The sequence below is a fragment of the Cyclopterus lumpus genome, chromosome 1 (assembly GCF_009769545.1).
Source record: "Cyclopterus lumpus isolate fCycLum1 chromosome 1, fCycLum1.pri, whole genome shotgun sequence".
NCBI lineage: Eukaryota > Metazoa > Chordata > Actinopteri > Perciformes > Cyclopteridae > Cyclopterus > Cyclopterus lumpus.
In genome coordinates, this window is record NC_046966.1 from 8,103,801 (window position 1) to 8,122,578 (window position 18,778).

The 18,778-nt window shown below is 40.0% G+C and overlaps 1 protein-coding gene across 3 annotated transcripts in view; it reads left to right on the plus strand.

The window, feature by feature from the left end:
* LOC117747185 (cytoplasmic phosphatidylinositol transfer protein 1-like) overlaps nucleotides 1-16,698 on the plus strand; it is a 64,027-nt gene extending 47,329 nt beyond the window's left edge. The window contains exons 3-10 of one of the 3 annotated variants that reach the window (XM_034556605.1): nucleotides 2,611-2,699; nucleotides 4,007-4,014; nucleotides 5,717-5,788; nucleotides 9,917-10,012; nucleotides 10,615-10,770; nucleotides 11,119-11,182; nucleotides 12,411-12,535; nucleotides 12,898-16,698. In XM_034556605.1, the coding sequence (XP_034412496.1) occupies nucleotides 2,611-2,699; nucleotides 4,007-4,014; nucleotides 5,717-5,788; nucleotides 9,917-10,012; nucleotides 10,615-10,770; nucleotides 11,119-11,182; nucleotides 12,411-12,535; nucleotides 12,898-12,903 (616 nt within the window). In that variant the 3' untranslated portion in view covers nucleotides 12,904-16,698. The remainder of the gene's footprint in view (nucleotides 1-2,610; nucleotides 2,700-4,006; nucleotides 4,015-5,716; nucleotides 5,789-9,916; nucleotides 10,013-10,614; nucleotides 10,771-11,118; nucleotides 11,183-12,410; nucleotides 12,536-12,897) is intronic. The other 2 variants (XM_034556551.1, XM_034556554.1) reach the window with 2 other exon arrangements.
* Nucleotides 16,699-18,778: the final 2,080 nt, after the last annotated feature.

The window sequence follows — 18,778 nt, forward strand, 5'->3', positions numbered from 1 at the left end:
GTTGCACTCCACTGGCACTTCGCTTAACACATCTTTGGTTGAGCCTGTAGCTCAGTTTGTGATGCTTTCCAAATTTGATATCTTTCTGGAAAGATTATCATAATCCGCCATGGCTGAACAGGGCACAACCCAAAAACTTCAACTTAAAATATAATAAAAGAAATCACGAAACTGCAGAAGATAAGCACTACCGTAATGAGCTTAGTAACAGCTAGTACTTTAAATTATTCTTTTTTTCTGTTCCTTTTCAGCTCTGGTTTTTCACTCAAAGAACAAATCAGATACAATTTGAATCCATACCCATGACTTTTCCCAGAGCTGGAAAAACATGGAGTTTATAGTCTAGTGTATATCTGCATATCAAAGATAACATTTACATTTGATGTAGCGATTTGCAACACGAATACACACATGCTGTGTATTCGTGTTGCTCTGCAGGTTTTTACTAGCAGGCTTCCATCACAGTGATATATCTATATCACCCCATACTGATGCAGCAAGATGATGGAAATGTGTAAGGAACAATAAAGGAAAGCAGAAGAGAAAGGAATAAAATAGTAAGAGAGGGAGAATAGAGATATGCTGTACGCCATTTGTTCAAGCACAAATACCTGTGTCAGCGTTCGCTATGCTAGAGAACTAATTAGGCTGAGCCAGCACAGCTCTGTTCTTCAGAGGAGAGGAGAGGGAGCTTACAGAAACATGTTGGGCTTCCAGTCAGGTTTTTGCAGGCAATTTGCATTGTATAAAAATACGAAAACTGAACTCTTTATCAACAAGTTCCACAATTTCACAAAAAAAGTTACATTTGCAATGGCTATATGAACTGTTCCATGGCCGCTTCCTTGACATGTTAAACCCGTTTCACCTTCTATGTTTAAGTATCTACTGTGTCTTTGAGTGCTACAGGCCAGTTAATTTATTTCCCAATAGATCCTTATAGTATAATAGTATCCTTATTTATTTATTTATTTTCTTCAACTCTATTTGCCCATTAGGGTATCTAAATTTTACGTGATACAGAATTAATCCAAACTCTTAGCATGCATGACCATTTACATTTGTAGCTTAGTTAGAAAAAGACAAAACATTGACCTTTCCAGAGTAGCTGTTTTAGTTCAGTTAAAACTGTCTTTTCTCAGCATGTTGATACTGATGAACACATAACAGGAGTCAAGGCAATGATGATGTTCTATGAGATTAATATGATTTTACGAACCACTGCACTCTGCGGGCCCTCCATCTGGCTCTGCACAAACTGATTCCCCAGCAGGGAAGTCAATCTGGACTCATTCTGTCATGCTTCAACCTCCCAATTAGCCCTCACAAGCTGCCTCGCGCTCTGCTTCGCTATTTAGCCTTTTCCCATCCGACTTGAACATCGCTTCCAAGCTTGTTCTGTCAACAATCTTCCTGAAGAGTGGAGAGGGGATGAGTGATATTCTGATTGAATAAAGTGTTGCCTTTCCTTGGATGTGTTCAACTAAGCGTTGGTGTTTTCTAAATGTACTTCTTTACCACGCTTGCACGCTTGGCAACGTGGGCCCCCGTCGCAGCAGCTATTGGCAAAGATCTTTAAAAGAACAAGGATGGAACAGGGAGAAATCAACAGATGGAGGTGTAGGAGGAGTGTCAGTCTCTTTTGTCAGGAGGGGGAGGGGGAGAGAAAGCCTGCCAACATTCACACAATGTGATCGTCGATGGCTGTTTTTATTCACAGCCGTCGTGATGCAGTGGGCGCCATTGAACATGTCAGTCAAAGGGAGAGCAGATGAAGGCAGGTGACATGCAAGCCTGCGCGTTTCTGTGTTTCACACGTCTCATGAATAAGTTCTCAATGCAGCCTCAATTGCAGTCTCACCAGAGTTCAGGGTTCAAGATTAGAGAATGTCAAGCATGACGCACAAAGTTTTCTGAGTGCACATTTTGGCAGTTTACTGCACCTCTGTGAACACGTACAGAGAGGTTCCGGGCGCCAAAGAGGCTCAGAGGGAGCTTGGAGAACTTGAGTCTAATTAAAATGAATTGTTTGACATTTTGGGTAATACGCTTATTGGCTTTCTTGCCGAGAGTTTGAGAGGATTGATACCACTCTCCTTTCCGCATGGTACATATGAAGAGACATCCTGCAACTGGTTAGTTTAACTTAAAGACTAAAAACAAGGGGAAACAGCTCGCCTGGCTCTATCCAAAGGTAATACAATTTCTCTCACACATTATATCTTGTATGGCTGGGTGCTGCCTGTGGTCTTAACACACTTTACTGCGTCCAGCAAAGAAATGGTCCAATACATAACCCCACCCCGCCACCTTATGGTTGGTTGGTTGATCTTTAGGTTCAAAAGGTCCTACAAGTAATTCGGTAGAGCAATGTTTGGTCTCCCGTAGCACATTCCTCAGAATTAAAGCCTTTTGAAGCTTCACACCACCACTCAGTTTCAATGCTCTTCCAACAGATTTTCCTTTCACAAGTGGAACAAGTTTTTCGTGATTGCTGCGATAGCAGGAAGCGATTTCAGCCTCCCTTACCCCCTCATCCCCTGCTTCGCTGCCACGTGCCTACAGCCTCGCTCCTCATCTGTCTCTGTCTGTCTCGATGTCTCTCTGCAGTAAATTACCCACCTGGGCTCAAGCAGTGGTTCCCAAAATCTTCTACGTGACAGAGAAAGCGTGGAACTACTACCCTTACACCAAAACAGGTGAGCATACAGAGTCAATGTGTGTTGTAGGACTAATCAATCTTTTGTAGTTTCCTTTGTTGTAATTGCCAATACCACAAGCAGGCCTCACACTCTCAATACTCCCATCATATCAAAATCCAGTTAGCTGCTGTAACAATAAGAGAGCCCTTCTGTAGAAATAAAGCTAACGATAGCTCAGGCTGGAATAGTTTTGCACAACACATCTTTTAAAGGTCAGCTTCTCAACTGGTTTTCAGTAGGCCCGACATTTTCTTTCAGTCAAAACACAGTATACTCAGCACTGGTGCAAACACTTTGCTGGATGCTTTTATGGAGTCGGAGTAGCGTGCGAAACGAAAGTACGAGTTTTCAAGACGCATTAGAGAAGATTCATTCCCAGCACACATGGTCCAAGATTCCTAATCTCCTCTGCATTTTTTAACACATTTTTAATAGGAAAGGAAAGAGCTTTTCTTTTCTTTTTACCAAAGTCCCCGTGCAACTTCAGATGTGTGCTGTATAATTCAGGAAAGTCAGATCCTCACTTTTCAGCCATATGTGATCTTTATGCAGCACCATTAGAAATAAGCGGTTGTACATCATTCCAAGCAAGATGCAAATTAGATTTAAAAAATCAGTGACCTCTGAAGACAGGAAACGTGGATCAATAAAGTATAACCTTCAACTCTAAAAGGTGATTGTATTGACATAGGACAGTGGCTGTAGACAAAAAAACAACACACACTGTAGATATACATTAATGCTGACACACTGCAGCTTTCTGTTTGTCAGTGTGCCAGGCAAACTTGGTGCGAGAAAGCACAAACGTGTTATTGACATATAAACATGTTAGAGCCGACCTGCATTTACAAGTTCACAGTGTTAGCGTGGAGCTAATGCTTGGTCTCCACACTGACGGCAGCACAAACTTTGCTTCGTAAATCCCCCGCATAGCAACCGGTAGTCAGGAGGGCAACGATCAGAGCCGCGGGGCCCAGGACATATTTCTGTGATGCTTTAATGATCCTGATCTGAGGGAGAAGTGTTACAAGCTAAGGAGTACAGACGAAAGGGAATTTCTCTTTGATGAGAGCAAATTAGAGAAAGTGGAAGGGAAAGTCACTAAAGAGGGGAAGATGTCAGGTATGAGATATATGACCGCCACTGTGCAGTCTCTATGAGTCTCACACTGTTTTTTTATTTGTACATCATGGCCTTCTGATTATGCTGTTGGCAATTTAAAGAGGTTACATAACTAACTGTTATTCCTGTGCTCTGTCTCTGCCCTGTGCCCGATGTCTGTGTCTCCCCCCTCTGGTCTGTAGAATATACAGTAAGTATCCTTTATGTCACTCTGCATGTCTTAATGAGTGCGTTATGTTGCACCGATGGCCACATAGAGTGACCAGAGGTGATCAGAATTGTGACCCGTCACAGCTGTAAATGCACTCAAAGCACAGGCTGTCCCAGTCGAAGCATTGCACTTTCTAATGGAGGAAAACTTGAGATGGAACAACATTTACACATTCAGATGAATTGTCAGGAAGTAAATCTAGTGTTTAATATCTAGTTGGGTATGGTGGCATGGACACCTATTTTTAGAATGAATACATTTGTTTTGGCCCACTTTATCGCAACCGTGACAATTCTAGCCTTATTGAAGCAATCTCCCATTCACACATCCAGCACAGACAGAGCAACAATAACATTTATTTGAAGAATGAAAATCACAATTTATGCTCCATTTTAGCTCCGTTTTGGTCTCCCAACAACTCCCGGCAATCATTTCTTGTTCTTTTAGAGCTTTTTTGTATGAACGAGCTGCTGCTGATCAAAACAAGGTGGATAAGAGCGGTGAACCAAAACTGTGAAGGTGCAGTCCATAAATCTAATCCAAAACAATGAGCTAAAACCCACTTTGAGTGTGCCCTAACACATTACACATTGACATCGACATCACCAATATACACATACAGTATTAGATTAGTACAGCTCTAAGGAGCACATGTGTCATAGTTAGCTTGTGATGCTTTATTAACATTTGGTTGTAACACTTGAGATTTTACCATTTGAAATTTGAAATCATAATACACTTTTCTTTAGTCTGAAGAATCTGACAGCTTGTTATTTCAAATGGTATAAACATGAATAAACATAAATTGTGGTTCACTATTTTTAGAAAGCTATAATGTAATACTGTTTACAGAAGTTAATTAAGTCTGCTGCTGTTTGAAGTGCAGGCCCATTATCTTGCAGGGATTAGGTTTGTCAGTTAAGGGCTGCATCCTCCATGTCCAACACACTCCGGTGGGCGTGTCTTTTTTAATAAGCAGAGCTGGCTGTGTGACCTGTGATTAAACCCTCGAGAACACATGGAGCGTTGGCATAATAAACTGCCACATTTTTAAGACACATGAGCATACGATTAGGCTTAGCTATAGGGCTTCTCTTGAGCAGATGTGAGAAGAGTCAACAGCATGAGTCACGCCACTTTAGGGTGCAGGGACACGAGAGGAAAGACAACAATGTTGCTGTGACAGAATGCTTGATATTGTCTCTTTATATGTGCGTGGGTGTTTTATGTTCATGCATGAGTCAGTGTGGATACACCCATGCCAAGATGAGCTGTGAGGCAACAGATTCACAAAAGGAATTCTCTTTTGTAAATGTTGACGGGGAGATAGACATTGACTTTCAGTATACAGTGAGGAAGAACATAGAAAGAGAGAGACAGAAAGTTCCAACAGCTGCTATGACACTCAGTAAATACTCTAAAAGTGGTTTAGAAGTGTACTTTTACGTGCTTCTTTTGAAAGAAGGGACAGTAAAGCGTATGCCAGCTGTATGCATTAAACTACAGTTAAGACATAACTCAAAACTCATAACTTTTCTGCGTTACAACTCGAGGGAAGGAGGATAGAGTGTTCAAGTTCACCAGTGCAATATCTTCTCTTAACATGCTTTAAAAGGCAGTAAAACAAAAATGACAGCTATGATATTATTTTGCGGTTTAACATCTTTGCCTTTATCCACAGTGCTCATTCTTGCCCAAGTTCTCCATCCACATAGAGACAAAATATGAGGACAACAAAGGATGCAATGACAATGTGAGTATACTGTGTGTGTGAGATAAGAGCTTTATGTAGTGGTTGTGGGGACTTTGGTTTCTCAATAGTACACTCTGAGGAGGAGTGCGGTATGCGTACTCTGCACATACAATGTCTGTCTATCCTGGAGGAGCGATGGATGTATTCACCTCTACTGATATCTTTGCAATGAGCTTGTATTCTCCATTGGCCTAATTAATGAATCAGTCAGGTTGTAACTCCCATACAAATCTCTCATCTTAATATCGATCTGCTGCCTGTCTTTTGTCCCTCTGATACAGAAATATTTACAGCAAAATAGGCCAATTTAAAACGCAAATGATCTCAAAGCAGACATATGGTCGAAAACCTCTGCAAAGGCGAAATTACTCAAACCATCATGGCAGATTTGGCAACTCACAGACTCTCATTTGCAATCCCGTTGTATCATAATGCAAACTATACAATGGGCCTTGAGAGTCTGCCAATAACTGCTCCACTTGTTGGACAGATAATTTAATTTGGGCTGTGAGCCTCCTCACTTTCTTTCTCTCTATATTTTACTCCACTCACCAGTTTATAGGAGCATTAGTCATCAAAGGAAAGGCTGCCAATGCCTGGACAGTGAGGAAGAAGAACGGCGGGGTAGTGTGCAACAGACAAATTGCTTGAAATATATCATAATGTGCTGGCCAGCAGGTTAATATTACTGTTGTCTTCATATGTAGCTTCATATTGTAGTGGTGATTGTTTAAATGGTTCCCAACTTCACTCGAGCCTCGTGTTGACGTGTTTCAGAGTACTTCACACATGTACTCATGAAGCGCAGAGGGAGACAGAAATGGACAGACTGTCAGTGAGCATTAAACATGTCGTTCAAGACCGATGCTTGTTTGGTTTGACACGACAAGGCGAAACAGAAATTGCCTCCAGCAAATGCACTTTAGATGCCAGAAAGTTTGAGAAAAGTGTGCATATGAGCTGAGATATGAGAGTGGCATCTATTGTCCACACACACACACACACACACACACACACTCAATGAGTCAACGACACCACTGCACTACTTTGTGCATCAACATCTTTAGGGCAAACAAACAAGAAGCGTTGCATGTTTTATGACATTATATAACCAAGTCATGAGTATGTGAGGTTTATTTGCAATTAAGGGTGCTGTGAAATGTGTCTGCCACGGTGTTTTACATAACATTATCTCTGAGCAAGGGCCATGTTTTCCCATGTGTGGATTCTGATGGCATAACATACATCTGTGCACTCAGGGTGGCTTGACACTGTGTGTAGGTCATTAAGAACATCTGGAAAAGCAAAGACCCACTGAGTGTAAAAGGATTGAAGGGGTGGGGTGATCGTTGATATGTAGACAGGAAATGAGTGGGTGTGTGAGTGGACAACATGCACCGTTTGGATGGAGGCGCCAGTAACACTACACGATATGTAGAATTCCATTGTTCTATCCAGTGTCAGTCACACACACACACACACACACACAAATGTGCGCATGCGATCACACTCATACTCACACACTCATACTCACACACTCATACTCGCACACTCATACTCGCACACTAAGCTTTAACATGTGTCCTAAGGCCCACGTTGCTCTTGTAATCCCTCCAAGGACTTCTGAACTACACAGCTGGCAGAATGAGGAAACACTTTTTTTATTATATTGGTCGCACATGTCCGGTCAGTCATGCACATTCAAAGCTAAATTAGAGACCGTTATGAGCTATCGTTACATAAAGGAGATCATGTTCAAGCCCAACACCTGCATAGGTGCCTGTCACTTGAAACCAGTGAAATATACTGAGATCCAATATGACAATCCTTAAAAAATTGCCTGCAAAAGAAACATGTTCCTCATTATGCTAGATTTTTTAAAAGGACATTCAGGATCACAACCTCCAAAAGAGCCCATTTGTTGGAATAACACCTCTAACTGAGATGGAAGGAGTCTTGATTTTCTCAACCACCGTACATCAAAACAACTTCACACCAGGAAGCACAGTGTGGAGTGTGAGGTTTGTATGAGCGGGTCTCAAAAAATCTGGAAGCAGCAATACTGGAGGTCAAGCAATCAGCTCGCTCCCGAAACGGGCACAAATTTGTACTGGCAGTTGCAATAGTTTAATTAATTTAAATGAATGAGGACAACATCCTCAATATGTAACAGGTAATACACCGAATCCCTTGTGAAAGTTTTTATTTCTGAAAATATCATCAACCTAATTTAATTCAGTTAATGATAATCTCTTAGGCATGAATGCGATTGGTCTGTTATGTTCGTATTATTCCGTTTGAGGCTAATGTATTGCGGTCCAGTGCCTTCGGAGGCCTTAGCTGCAGACAAATGTCCTGCAGTGGACTGGAATGATCAAACTGTCTACTTGTGTTTTGACTTTGTAGTGTATTTACACAAGAAAACTGACTAAATGAAGTGCACCAACAAATGCTGGCTTGCACACAAAATCAGTGCATAGCATGTAGCATGTAGCATGTAGCATGTAGTGGGTTGCAGCTCAGGGCATGCACACTTTTGGATTGCCCAGATTGATACTTTAGTCGTGGGAGAAGTAGGAACAGAGAAGGTAAATGTCTTCCAGTAATTTCCTGGTCAAAGCAAGGTCATGTGTTACTGATTGGCACTTGGGAACGCTATTATCATTCATACACACATACGCTGTATGTATTTAAGTTATTTTTGCATCTTGAAAATTGAACGTTATTTAAGATTTTCCCAGTTGCAGTGTATTATTAGGATGTTTTGTTTAAAGCTCTGATGATTTAGTTCAAATTACTTTGTTTGAATGTGTTCCAGTAAACCAGAGACCCTTCCAAGTCGTTCGTACACTCATGTGTTTATGTTTTGCAAAGTGATGCGTACGTGCTCTTTGTAGATGATTTTCCTTTCCATTCTCATCTCTGATTACACACACCCATATTTCCTCTCTCATCCTATAACCTTTCCTCCCTCCTCCCTCCTTATCCTTGCTTGTCTCTGCATTAATTTCCATTGTTTCCCCCACTGCTTCCACCCTTTTTCTCTCCCTCCATGTGACTCCTTCCCTCTACTCTTATTACACACTATCCTCCACCTCCACCGCCACCCCCCACCGCATCTCCTCTTCATTGTTTCCATTTGTCCTCTTCTTCTCTCCCTCTCCCTGCTCATCCATTCCTGTCGCTTGGCTGCACTCATCCATGCTGACATATCCCCCTTATTGTGCCAGCAGTGCTCATCCGCACTGTGAATGACAGAATGCACCCTCGGAGGGGATGAGGAGAAAAGTAGGGAAAGAGAAGGGAGGAGAAGGAGTGCATGTATCTGTGGACAGAGAAAGTTCACATTCAGTTGAGAGGCAAAGCTCAAGAAAGGTGCGAAGGAATGTACCGTCTGATCTACTAAATAGTAAAACAGAAGCTGTAGAAGCCAAGGTGTTTATGTAAAATACTTTTACAATTTATAATGCATAATTATAATTTATGATGTAAAACTGATGATTATGGTTATGGAATGGTACAAGGATGATCCCAAGATTTAAAATGAACACTGTCAGACTCTTGTAATGAAGTTAAATTGTCAGTTAAATTAAAGATACATCCCTTAAATGAAGCCTGTGACCGCTAACCTGAATTTAAGCATGCACACACACACACTCACACACACACACACACACACACACACACACACTTGCAGCTATATGGCGGGCACTGTAGCGAGAGGTCTGTGTGGGTGTACTAGTATATAAATATATATATTATATATCTATATATATTAATTCTGGATTTAGTCCATATTATCAACATTGTAACAACTAATGAAGACTAAGAAGGTTGCACACAGTAATTGCAATCAGCACTGTGTCATTTAGCACAGTGACCCATGTAAGACATATGCAGGGAGCACCACCTAATGGTTATATAAGCAAGTACAACATGTGTGTTGATGAGGGGCCAGAGAGTGATGAGATGCACAGTCAAGTGTTGGTAACAGTGTGAGCCACACATTTGATGATGTAACATGAAAAAGACACATTTCAGTGGGTGTATTTTTTGTTTGTGAGGAGGCTGTGATTGGCAGGCAGAAGCTGCAGTGAGCAATCACAAACCCATCTGTTCTGGTTTCAGATCTTTGACACCGAGCTGAAGGAGCAGGAGAGGGAGGTGTGCTTCATCGACATCGCCTACGATGAGATCCCCGAGCGCTACTACAAAGAGTCTGAGGTGAGCTTGTGGGGGTGCGAGTGTGTCGATGCTCACGGCTACTGGGAGTTAACGCTACTAAAGAGGTGGAAGTGGGCTGTTAAATCTGGAAACGCTCGACTAAAACGATGTGATTGAGATGAAACGGTATGATCTCAGTTCGTGTCATGTTGTGAACTTACGCAAATGTTTTTACATCAAATCATTTCCAGTGAGAACGCTCCTCTGTCTCAATGAGTATCTTTAACATTATACTAGAATTGTCCTTTCAATTTTATATCGAGGCGTGAACACTAATATGCAAACATTAGGGACTTGTTTACCAGCTGTTGCTTTATATGCCTCTCACATTCATCATTCATCTGGAGTCTGAGAGCCGTTCATACTTCAGTCTGTGAAGTGTGGTAATTGTCTTCAGAGCTGTTTGATAACAGATTGCCTCAGCTCTATTGAGCATGTATAAATATTCACCAAAAACCAGAGGGATTAATGTGAATAGTATTTAATACTGGCATTCAGTCACGTATGCACTCCTCCGTTGGTGTGCAGAAAAAAAAAAAAAAAAAGATTCCTGAAAGTTTCGGTTGATTTTTGTAATAATAAACTTTTTTTCCAATTTGCAGGACTTGCGCTATTTCAAGTCAAATAAGACGTCGCGGGGGATTCTTCAGGAGGGCTGGAGAGACACCCAGGATCCCATCATGTGCTCATACAAACTGGTCACCGTCAAGTTTGAGGTGTGGGGTTTGCAGACCCGTGTGGAGCAGTTCGTACACAAGGTGAGAGGTTGCCCACGGGATGAATGTTTGTTGATTAAGTCAAACATTTAGTTGGCTTTAAGATTCATACTTTTTTTCTTTTCTTTTTTATACATCTACTTCTTTTCCCGAGTCCCCCAAACAATTTGGTCGATGTTATTGAAAATGCTATCTTCTATGGTGTTGTTCTGAGGCAGCTGGTTAAAGTACTGTTGCCACAAAGCTAATTTGTCATTTGAAAGCCTTCGTCTCAATGACCTTATTTCTACGTCCTGAATCTTGAATAGTTTGCTTTTAAACCTAACATTGATTTATAAAAAGATACTGTGTGATTTACCATTTTCTTACCGTCATCGCGTTGTGTTATAGGTGGTTCGGGATGTGTTGCTGCTGGGACATAGACAGGCATTTGCTTGGGTGGATGAGTGGATTGGTAGGTCTATCAGCCCTTTTCTACAGTCCTTCACTTTATACTCTGCAGCTCATCTACAGACTCAACCTTTCAGTCATCCACTATTTACTCAGATTAGGTTATTATGAATGCATTACATAGTAGCAATTACGTTTCTTATATAAGAATATAGATGAAAGCAATCTCTTTTTATTGACGGATATATTTTATAACTGCAAAGGAATACATAACTAGTTGAATTTTCCATGTATTTGTTTGTGGTTAGATATACGACCTGGTTAGAGGTGTTATGTTACTACTATTCTTTGAAATGTGAGCACTACTTTATTTATTATATGAATCACAGTTGTGTGATAACTGTTTATTTGCCAGTGTGCATGAAACATCGCTCCATCTGCATCTAACCCTGTCGCTGCCAGTCATGCTCTTTCTCCTCCAGCATGGATCGGCCCCTCTTGGTACCACCACTAACCCACCAATGACGAACACAACAACCCATATCAATTAGTTTGAGATACAAGAGTATAAAGTGGTATAAGTGTATTACTGTGTTAATCATTCAAACTGTATTTGGCACTATATTTCATATCAAAGTCAAATATTAAGTTTGACTATTTATGCTTTTGCATGTGTATAAACCTTGCCAACAATACTGCAGTTTTATGAAGGAATTATTTGGGATTTACATCAGTGAAGAATGATGCGCCTTCTGAAACATGAACTCTGACTGTTTCTCTGAGAGAGGTCGCACAAGAGTCAGCCCTGTTTGCAGCCTAAGTGGCGAAGATAACAAGCCCATTATCTTCTCCACTCCTCTCTATCGCCACTCACCTTCATATCACAACTCCAAACAGCCCGGATGCTTGAAATATTACCTAACTATTTTCCCATGTTGAATGATTTTGTGTTGCTTACTTATGCATCCAATGATTCAACCTCTTCTTTGGGTGTGGATTGTTCTTGCTTTTATTTAATCTAGAAACGTCCTTGACCTTCCTTTCTCCTTCCTTCCTGGTGTGGCTCTGGTTTGTCTAGAGCCATCTCCTATAAACTCTGTGGGTCATGGGAAGCTAACCCTTTACCTCTAAAGCTTTCACTTTAAAAAGCTTGAATCATCCTTTAAACCCGCTTCACTCACCCCCTTTGCCAAATGATCCTCTCCTTCTCCACCTGTTTGTCAACTGGAGCCCCATTATAGAGGAGTACACAACATTTCGACCCACAATCCACCCCTTCCCCCTTCTTTCAGATATGACTTTGGATGACGTGCGGGATTACGAGAAACAAATGCATGAGAAAACCAACATTAAAGTTTGCCATGAGCAGCAAGAGCATTCCACCACAAACCCATCTTCACTGGATCACAAAGCAAGCGTATGTGTTTTTTTCCAATGTCTCATACATGACCCGTTGCGTTGGTGGTAAACTTTTGAAAGTTGCATATAACTGTCCCCCTACATCTGCTCATTCTGTCCGACAAACGATGCATACATGAAAGGTTGAATATGATAATTCAAGTCTTCGAAGATTCTCTAAAGGTTTGAAAGCTATGTAGAAAACAAACACAAATGAACATGTATATATATATTTTTTTAATATATGGGGATCCCTGTGGCTCTAAGAATGACTTGTGGAAAGTTACAGTTTTAGCCTTTTGGTGTTTTGCAATTGACCACAAAGAGTAAAACTACTTTCACAATTCTTTCTCTCATTGGTCTCAATTGATCCTTTTCCAGACATGACAATGGATGAGGTGAGAGAGTTTGAGCGCACCATCCAGGAGGCCACCAACCAGAAGATAGGGATATTCCCACCGTCGATCTCCATCAGCGAGACGCCCCTGTCTTCCTGTTCTCTCACCGGCCCTGCCAGTGCCCCCACCACCCCCATGTGCACGGATGCGCCTGAGTCCCTCTCTGTCTCCAAGGACCGACCCCGCAAAAAATCTGCACCAGAAACCCTTACCCTTCCTGATCCTGACAAAAGTGGTGTTCCCCAGGGCTCTTCCATGAGCCCACTACCCATTTCAAACCATCTCCAATCATCCACACCACCCGCCTCCAACACTGATATTGCTGAGATGAATGAGCAGTAGAGGGTCCTCTGGATGTCTTCCCCCACCCCATGCTTTACTTATTCCCCCAACCCCATTGTCTTAGTAGCCCAACAAGACTAGCCTAACCTTTTTACACAAGTGGCCAGACATTCAAGTTCTCTAGCCATATCTAAGGATTTGCCATAAACCTGGACACACAACAGTCACAATCGCCATTGAAGTCGAGGTAGCTGTAGGCTTAGCCACCTTGTTGTAGTTGGCCTGAGAGTCGAGGCAGCCACATGTCTCATCTAGGATAACAACCACCTGTAATGTCTAATCAAAAACAAAGTGCATCTTTAGTTATTTTTTGTTGATCAGCATATGAATACTTTTTTGTTGTGGTGTTTCCTTGTTTTCTTCAATCAGACAAGCCAATTGCTTTCAAGCTGTTGAACTAAGAAGTAAATGCCTTAGTGCCACAGAGCCAGTGGTGTTTATTAGTTTTGACAGTGTGAATGAATGCATGACAAACATTGTCCTTTGTAAAATGTATTGATTCAATTAGAAATCAATGACACTTACTAGAGCAGAACAGTAGAACTAATACGTTCGAGTAACACACACCAGAAGGAAAGCCAAGTACCCTCAGAAGAGAGCCACTTAGCAACTGTTTCCTGAGCAGGCCTGTGGATCAGATTGCACTCATCTTTTCAATCCCAAACTTCAATTATACAACAGATGCAAGATCAGTACAATCATAGAGAGTTTACACCTCAGGTCTCCCCAACTCTGCCTAGCTCACACTCCTAAGGCAGGGACATTACTGTACCTTTCTCTCCCTGCTTATTGCCAAACAGCCACATTTTATACCTACACAGATATAACAATACAGCAACTATTGTATGTACTGTACTAGTTCACTTAACCCTTGGAATGTTTACGAAACCTTGGCACATTCGCATAATAGCGGTAACATTGTACCTTAAGCTGTTGTTATATCTGCACTCGCGGTTTTAGCAATGATGATGAGGATTTAACGATTCTAAAAATAGAATATGTTGGAGTTTTATTACTGCATATATCTTACTCAAGTTGACTGAGCTGTCATTACAACAACAAAAACACAGACATAAGTTGCCTGAAACTAATGCTGGACAATTAGATACAAATCTGCAAATCCCATTATTATCATATGTAGGAACAAGGCCATTTGGGTAGTTTTTAAACATTTGCTGATTGTTGTGCACATGGAGATAGTGACAACCCAAAGCTTGATTTGAGGGGCACATGCATCAAGCTGACTTGAGAATGTGCTTTGTTGCGGGCATAGCATTTGCAAAACTGCTAATACTTTTTACTTTGCCAGTGCTGGTTGGTTATGCGGGAGCTGGTGCTTTGGTGGGCGTGGAGAATGATTTGGAAAAGGGGAAATCCTTTGCAGTGCCCGTTTATTTGTGCTGGGCTTGTGCTGCTAATTACCATCTAAAACCTTTAAGGAGAAACAAATACATAAGGACAGCATTATTCTTTGAACCCCTTTTTTTCCCCACACAATGATGTTATGTAAATGAAGGTTTTTTTATATGCATGGAATGTTCACAACATATATACATATTATGTGAAGTATATATGTATATACTGTAAGAGAATAGATTGGTACAGTATATTTGGTGATGAAACTAAATGGGGGAAAAACGTGAATTCTAACTTTGAAAGCTCTGTACTAATTTTGTATAATAGAAAAAGCTGATTTTGAGTGAAATGTAAGCATGCCCAGAGAGAGTATAGGCCTAAAAACTCTTTGAACTCAGTGCCTCTGCATGCAACTATTGTATCATCTCCTACAAGTGAGTAAACCAAAATCTATTATATTTCATCTGTACACAAAGATTTCATGACATTTCTTTGCCTGTTTTCTATCTCAAACGTTGCATTTAACCAAGAATATAAATGAGCTACAGCTCCATAGTACAGTAGCTAAACTACAATATTATCAGATCACATCAATCATATCAGACTACATCATCAGACTCTCAAGTATCAGGGTTACCTTTTAACTTTTTTTTTATTCTAGGAAATTAGAACATTTTTGTTCCCCTGTTCATACCAAATTACTTTTAACCTAAGTGCAAATGCATTTTGCACTTTCCAGTCTTTTACACCTTATTTGAAGAAATGTGTCACACAACAGTCTTGGCTGGGTTTGTTGGACCAAAGTCCTATGATACAGCATAATGATTTTGAAAAGAGCAGTTCCAGAAGAGAGTCCTCAGTGGTCTTGCCATAAAACATTGTTAATATTATGTACAGTTTCTCACTTGCTTTTGTTAAAAAAAACTGTAGCTATTTATCTGTAACTGTAGCTTTTGTCTTTGCTTTTTGAGGATAAAAAAACGTTATACACCAGTTATTGGCCCTCTGCATTGATTTATTATGTATTGATCATACATACAACTCTGGTATTGACCATCTCTCTTGTCAGGAATACAGAGATCCAGGGATATGTTTGATCTACCATGGACTATTAAAAATAATGCACATAATATCTAATTGTGTAACATTAAGCTCTGCTCTGTTTAAAAGAGTAACATATTAGCTATTGTAAATAGTATAGTTAATGACTGATATGGTTTCTTACATTGACACTTGTTTCAAGTTGCATTACTGATGTGAAAAGAATGTGTTCAAAGATTTCACTTAGACAGAGAAGGATATTCCGAAGTGTTTGTGCGATAAGGAGGACGTCTTCACAGACGTGAATTCAAAGTTGTCTTTATCTATGAAGTCATTGTCATATATTGAGGATACTGAATTTTATCAAGTTTATTCTTCTCAATCGAGTATCGAGAATTCTCTTTATAGCGGTGCACTATATGCTTTTGGTGACCCTGCAGGGCAAGATTATTTGTACACGTAAAAAACTCAATGAAGCTTTTCTTTTAGTGGGGTAGCTGCTTTCTCGTTACTTGCCATGGTACTTAAGAGGTTGATTAACTTTTCTGTTATTATTTGTAGTAAACCTGCTGTACTTTAAATGTGTGGTTGCTGTATTGTTTGAAGGAAACTCTTAATTAGTTTATCATTATTCTTTGGATTAAAGGACCAAGCCTATTGCTCTCCCTCCCCCTGTTACAGTGTGCATTTTGGCCATTTGTTTTGCTGTCTTCTGATAATTGGGACCTGTATCACCAACCAGGATCACTGAGTTAGCTGTAGTGAACTGCTCTGAGGAACACCAGTAACAGCCCAGTGTAGCTCACTCGGTGCTGGAGGTCAGGTGCGGTTCTGGCCTCTGCAGCTTTCTACATTAATCCTGCCGCGTGAAACGGGTCCTAAACGTGCCATTTGTGTTCGGCTGCTGGAAGTCGCTCTCAGTTCTTCCACTTTATCTATTATTGTGTTTGTTATATTCTTACTTGCCTTTGAGGTTCATTTGATTCTTTGTTGTAATTATTGTTTACTTTTGCTGAAACTAAATAAACTTAACTAGCTATTGCAACAGTGTTATTCATTCGGTTTACCATGCATGTTTTATATAACCCCTTATGTATGTTTTTCAAAGAAACCATACTGTGCAGCTCGCAAGATAGCAGACTATTGAAATGTTATATTTGTGCTCTATACCAGCAGTCGGTGGCGATCTTCACTCAACATCCTGTTCAAACATTTCACGGATAACTCCACCCTAAACACAAACCCTATCTTATTACTGGCTAAACTGAAATGTAAAGTCACATATAATGTCAATGTTGAAAGAGGTACTAATAATAGTTATTGTTTACTAAAAACACCAACTAACTTTGGATTAGTCCACAGAATGGGTGGGGCATGATAGAGAATAATACTATATTATTTGATTTTTATTACTGATGCTGCCATTTAAATTACTTTATACTGTTTGTAACTTTCATCTTTTACAAGGATTCATGTTTTATAAGATGATCAGATGCTTTGTAAAATCTGAATCTGCAAAGTTAAAGTCAAGTAAAAAGTACAACTACTTTTCTCTCAGACGTAGCGGCAGTATAGAATAGAATGAAATGGTTACAGTACAAACACATTGCATAACAACTAGTATAACTTAACACTTATCAGAAATGTAAAAACTACTGCTGTGTTGTACTTCTTTAAAACAATATAAATATGACTAAATAAGAAAAACTTATAGCTAAGAAAAAAAAAACACCCTCAGGAAAAATTAATCAAGCGTTAAACACTTAAAAACTCAGCTAATCTTTTTCATCAGAACTATGTGGGTGTGATTTGACTAGATATGACTTATCTGTCAACATGCAAGGAATAATCAGGTGTGCATTTTTGATTTCTCAAACCAAAGAGAATATCAAAATATGTAATTTATTTTACAATCCATAGTGTAGTGTGTTGAAAAAAAAAAAAGTAATGGTATGTTATACTACCAGTGTAGTGTGTCAAAAGAAGTCAGGAAAAAGTCTAATATAATATATGTATAGTAGAATATATACTGTATATAGCACATAGAAACACACAACACATTCAACCTCAAATTCACACCTATTGAACTGTGTGAGGAAGGCAGAGAACCCAGAGAGAACCCACAATGCCACGAGGAGAACATTCAAACGCCACAAAGAAGATGATAAGTTATAATGTATAACATATGTCCGATTTAAACACAAAACAAAGACGGTAAAGGTTTTTATTTTTACTTTATCTGAGACCGTGTTTTGTAAGAGGTTTTGAAATTAACTTGTGGTGGACCTCTGAGCAGGTCACATGACAGGAGGCAGCTCGTGTATTCCTCACGAAGTTGTGTTTGATTGACAGTTAACCTGAAGATTCCGGTTGCCATGGTAACGACATATGACGTTGTCAAGGTGCGTGTGGTTCTATGAAGCGCGTTCTTCTGTACTCAGAATCATCCAACATTCACTGGATAAGTCAGAAAAGTATTTATTTTTGCTTTCACTCAACATCTCGGAATAAAACCTTCAAACGGCGAGTTTTCTACGTGGACCCTGAACTTGTGATCAAACCGACTATTTCCAAGAAAACGTGAGGTTTTTACACTTTCTAGAGTGATACAATGTATTTTACCCGAGACTTTCTGAACCTCCAAAATACACGATTGTTATGCTAACATTGCTAATATTTTTAATTATTAGTGTATCCACTAGGACTGACTTTTTGACTGTCGTGACCAAGTTTAAAAGCTGCTTTCTGGTCGGTTTTATAGAACCAACCGTCCAGCATTAGTAAATACTGAGAACTACTAATAAAACATGACGTTTGTTTTGATTAAATGTGACATCTAGGTGATACAGATCATAAGCGATGCATCCATGACAATATATGTAATCCTTATTGTTTGAACATTTTCATAATTCACCCAATACCAACAATCTTGTGATGTTTTTCATATTTAAGGAGGCTATTTTACACATTCATAAGTGTGTCACTTTTATGTCACCTTGTCCCAAAACATTAACACGATGAGCAGCAGAATGAAACAACCGCAAAAATATATTCTTTCATAAAAAAAAGCGCTGATATGAGTATGGTCATCTCGTGTGGGCAACTGCGCATGCTCAGTCTAGAAG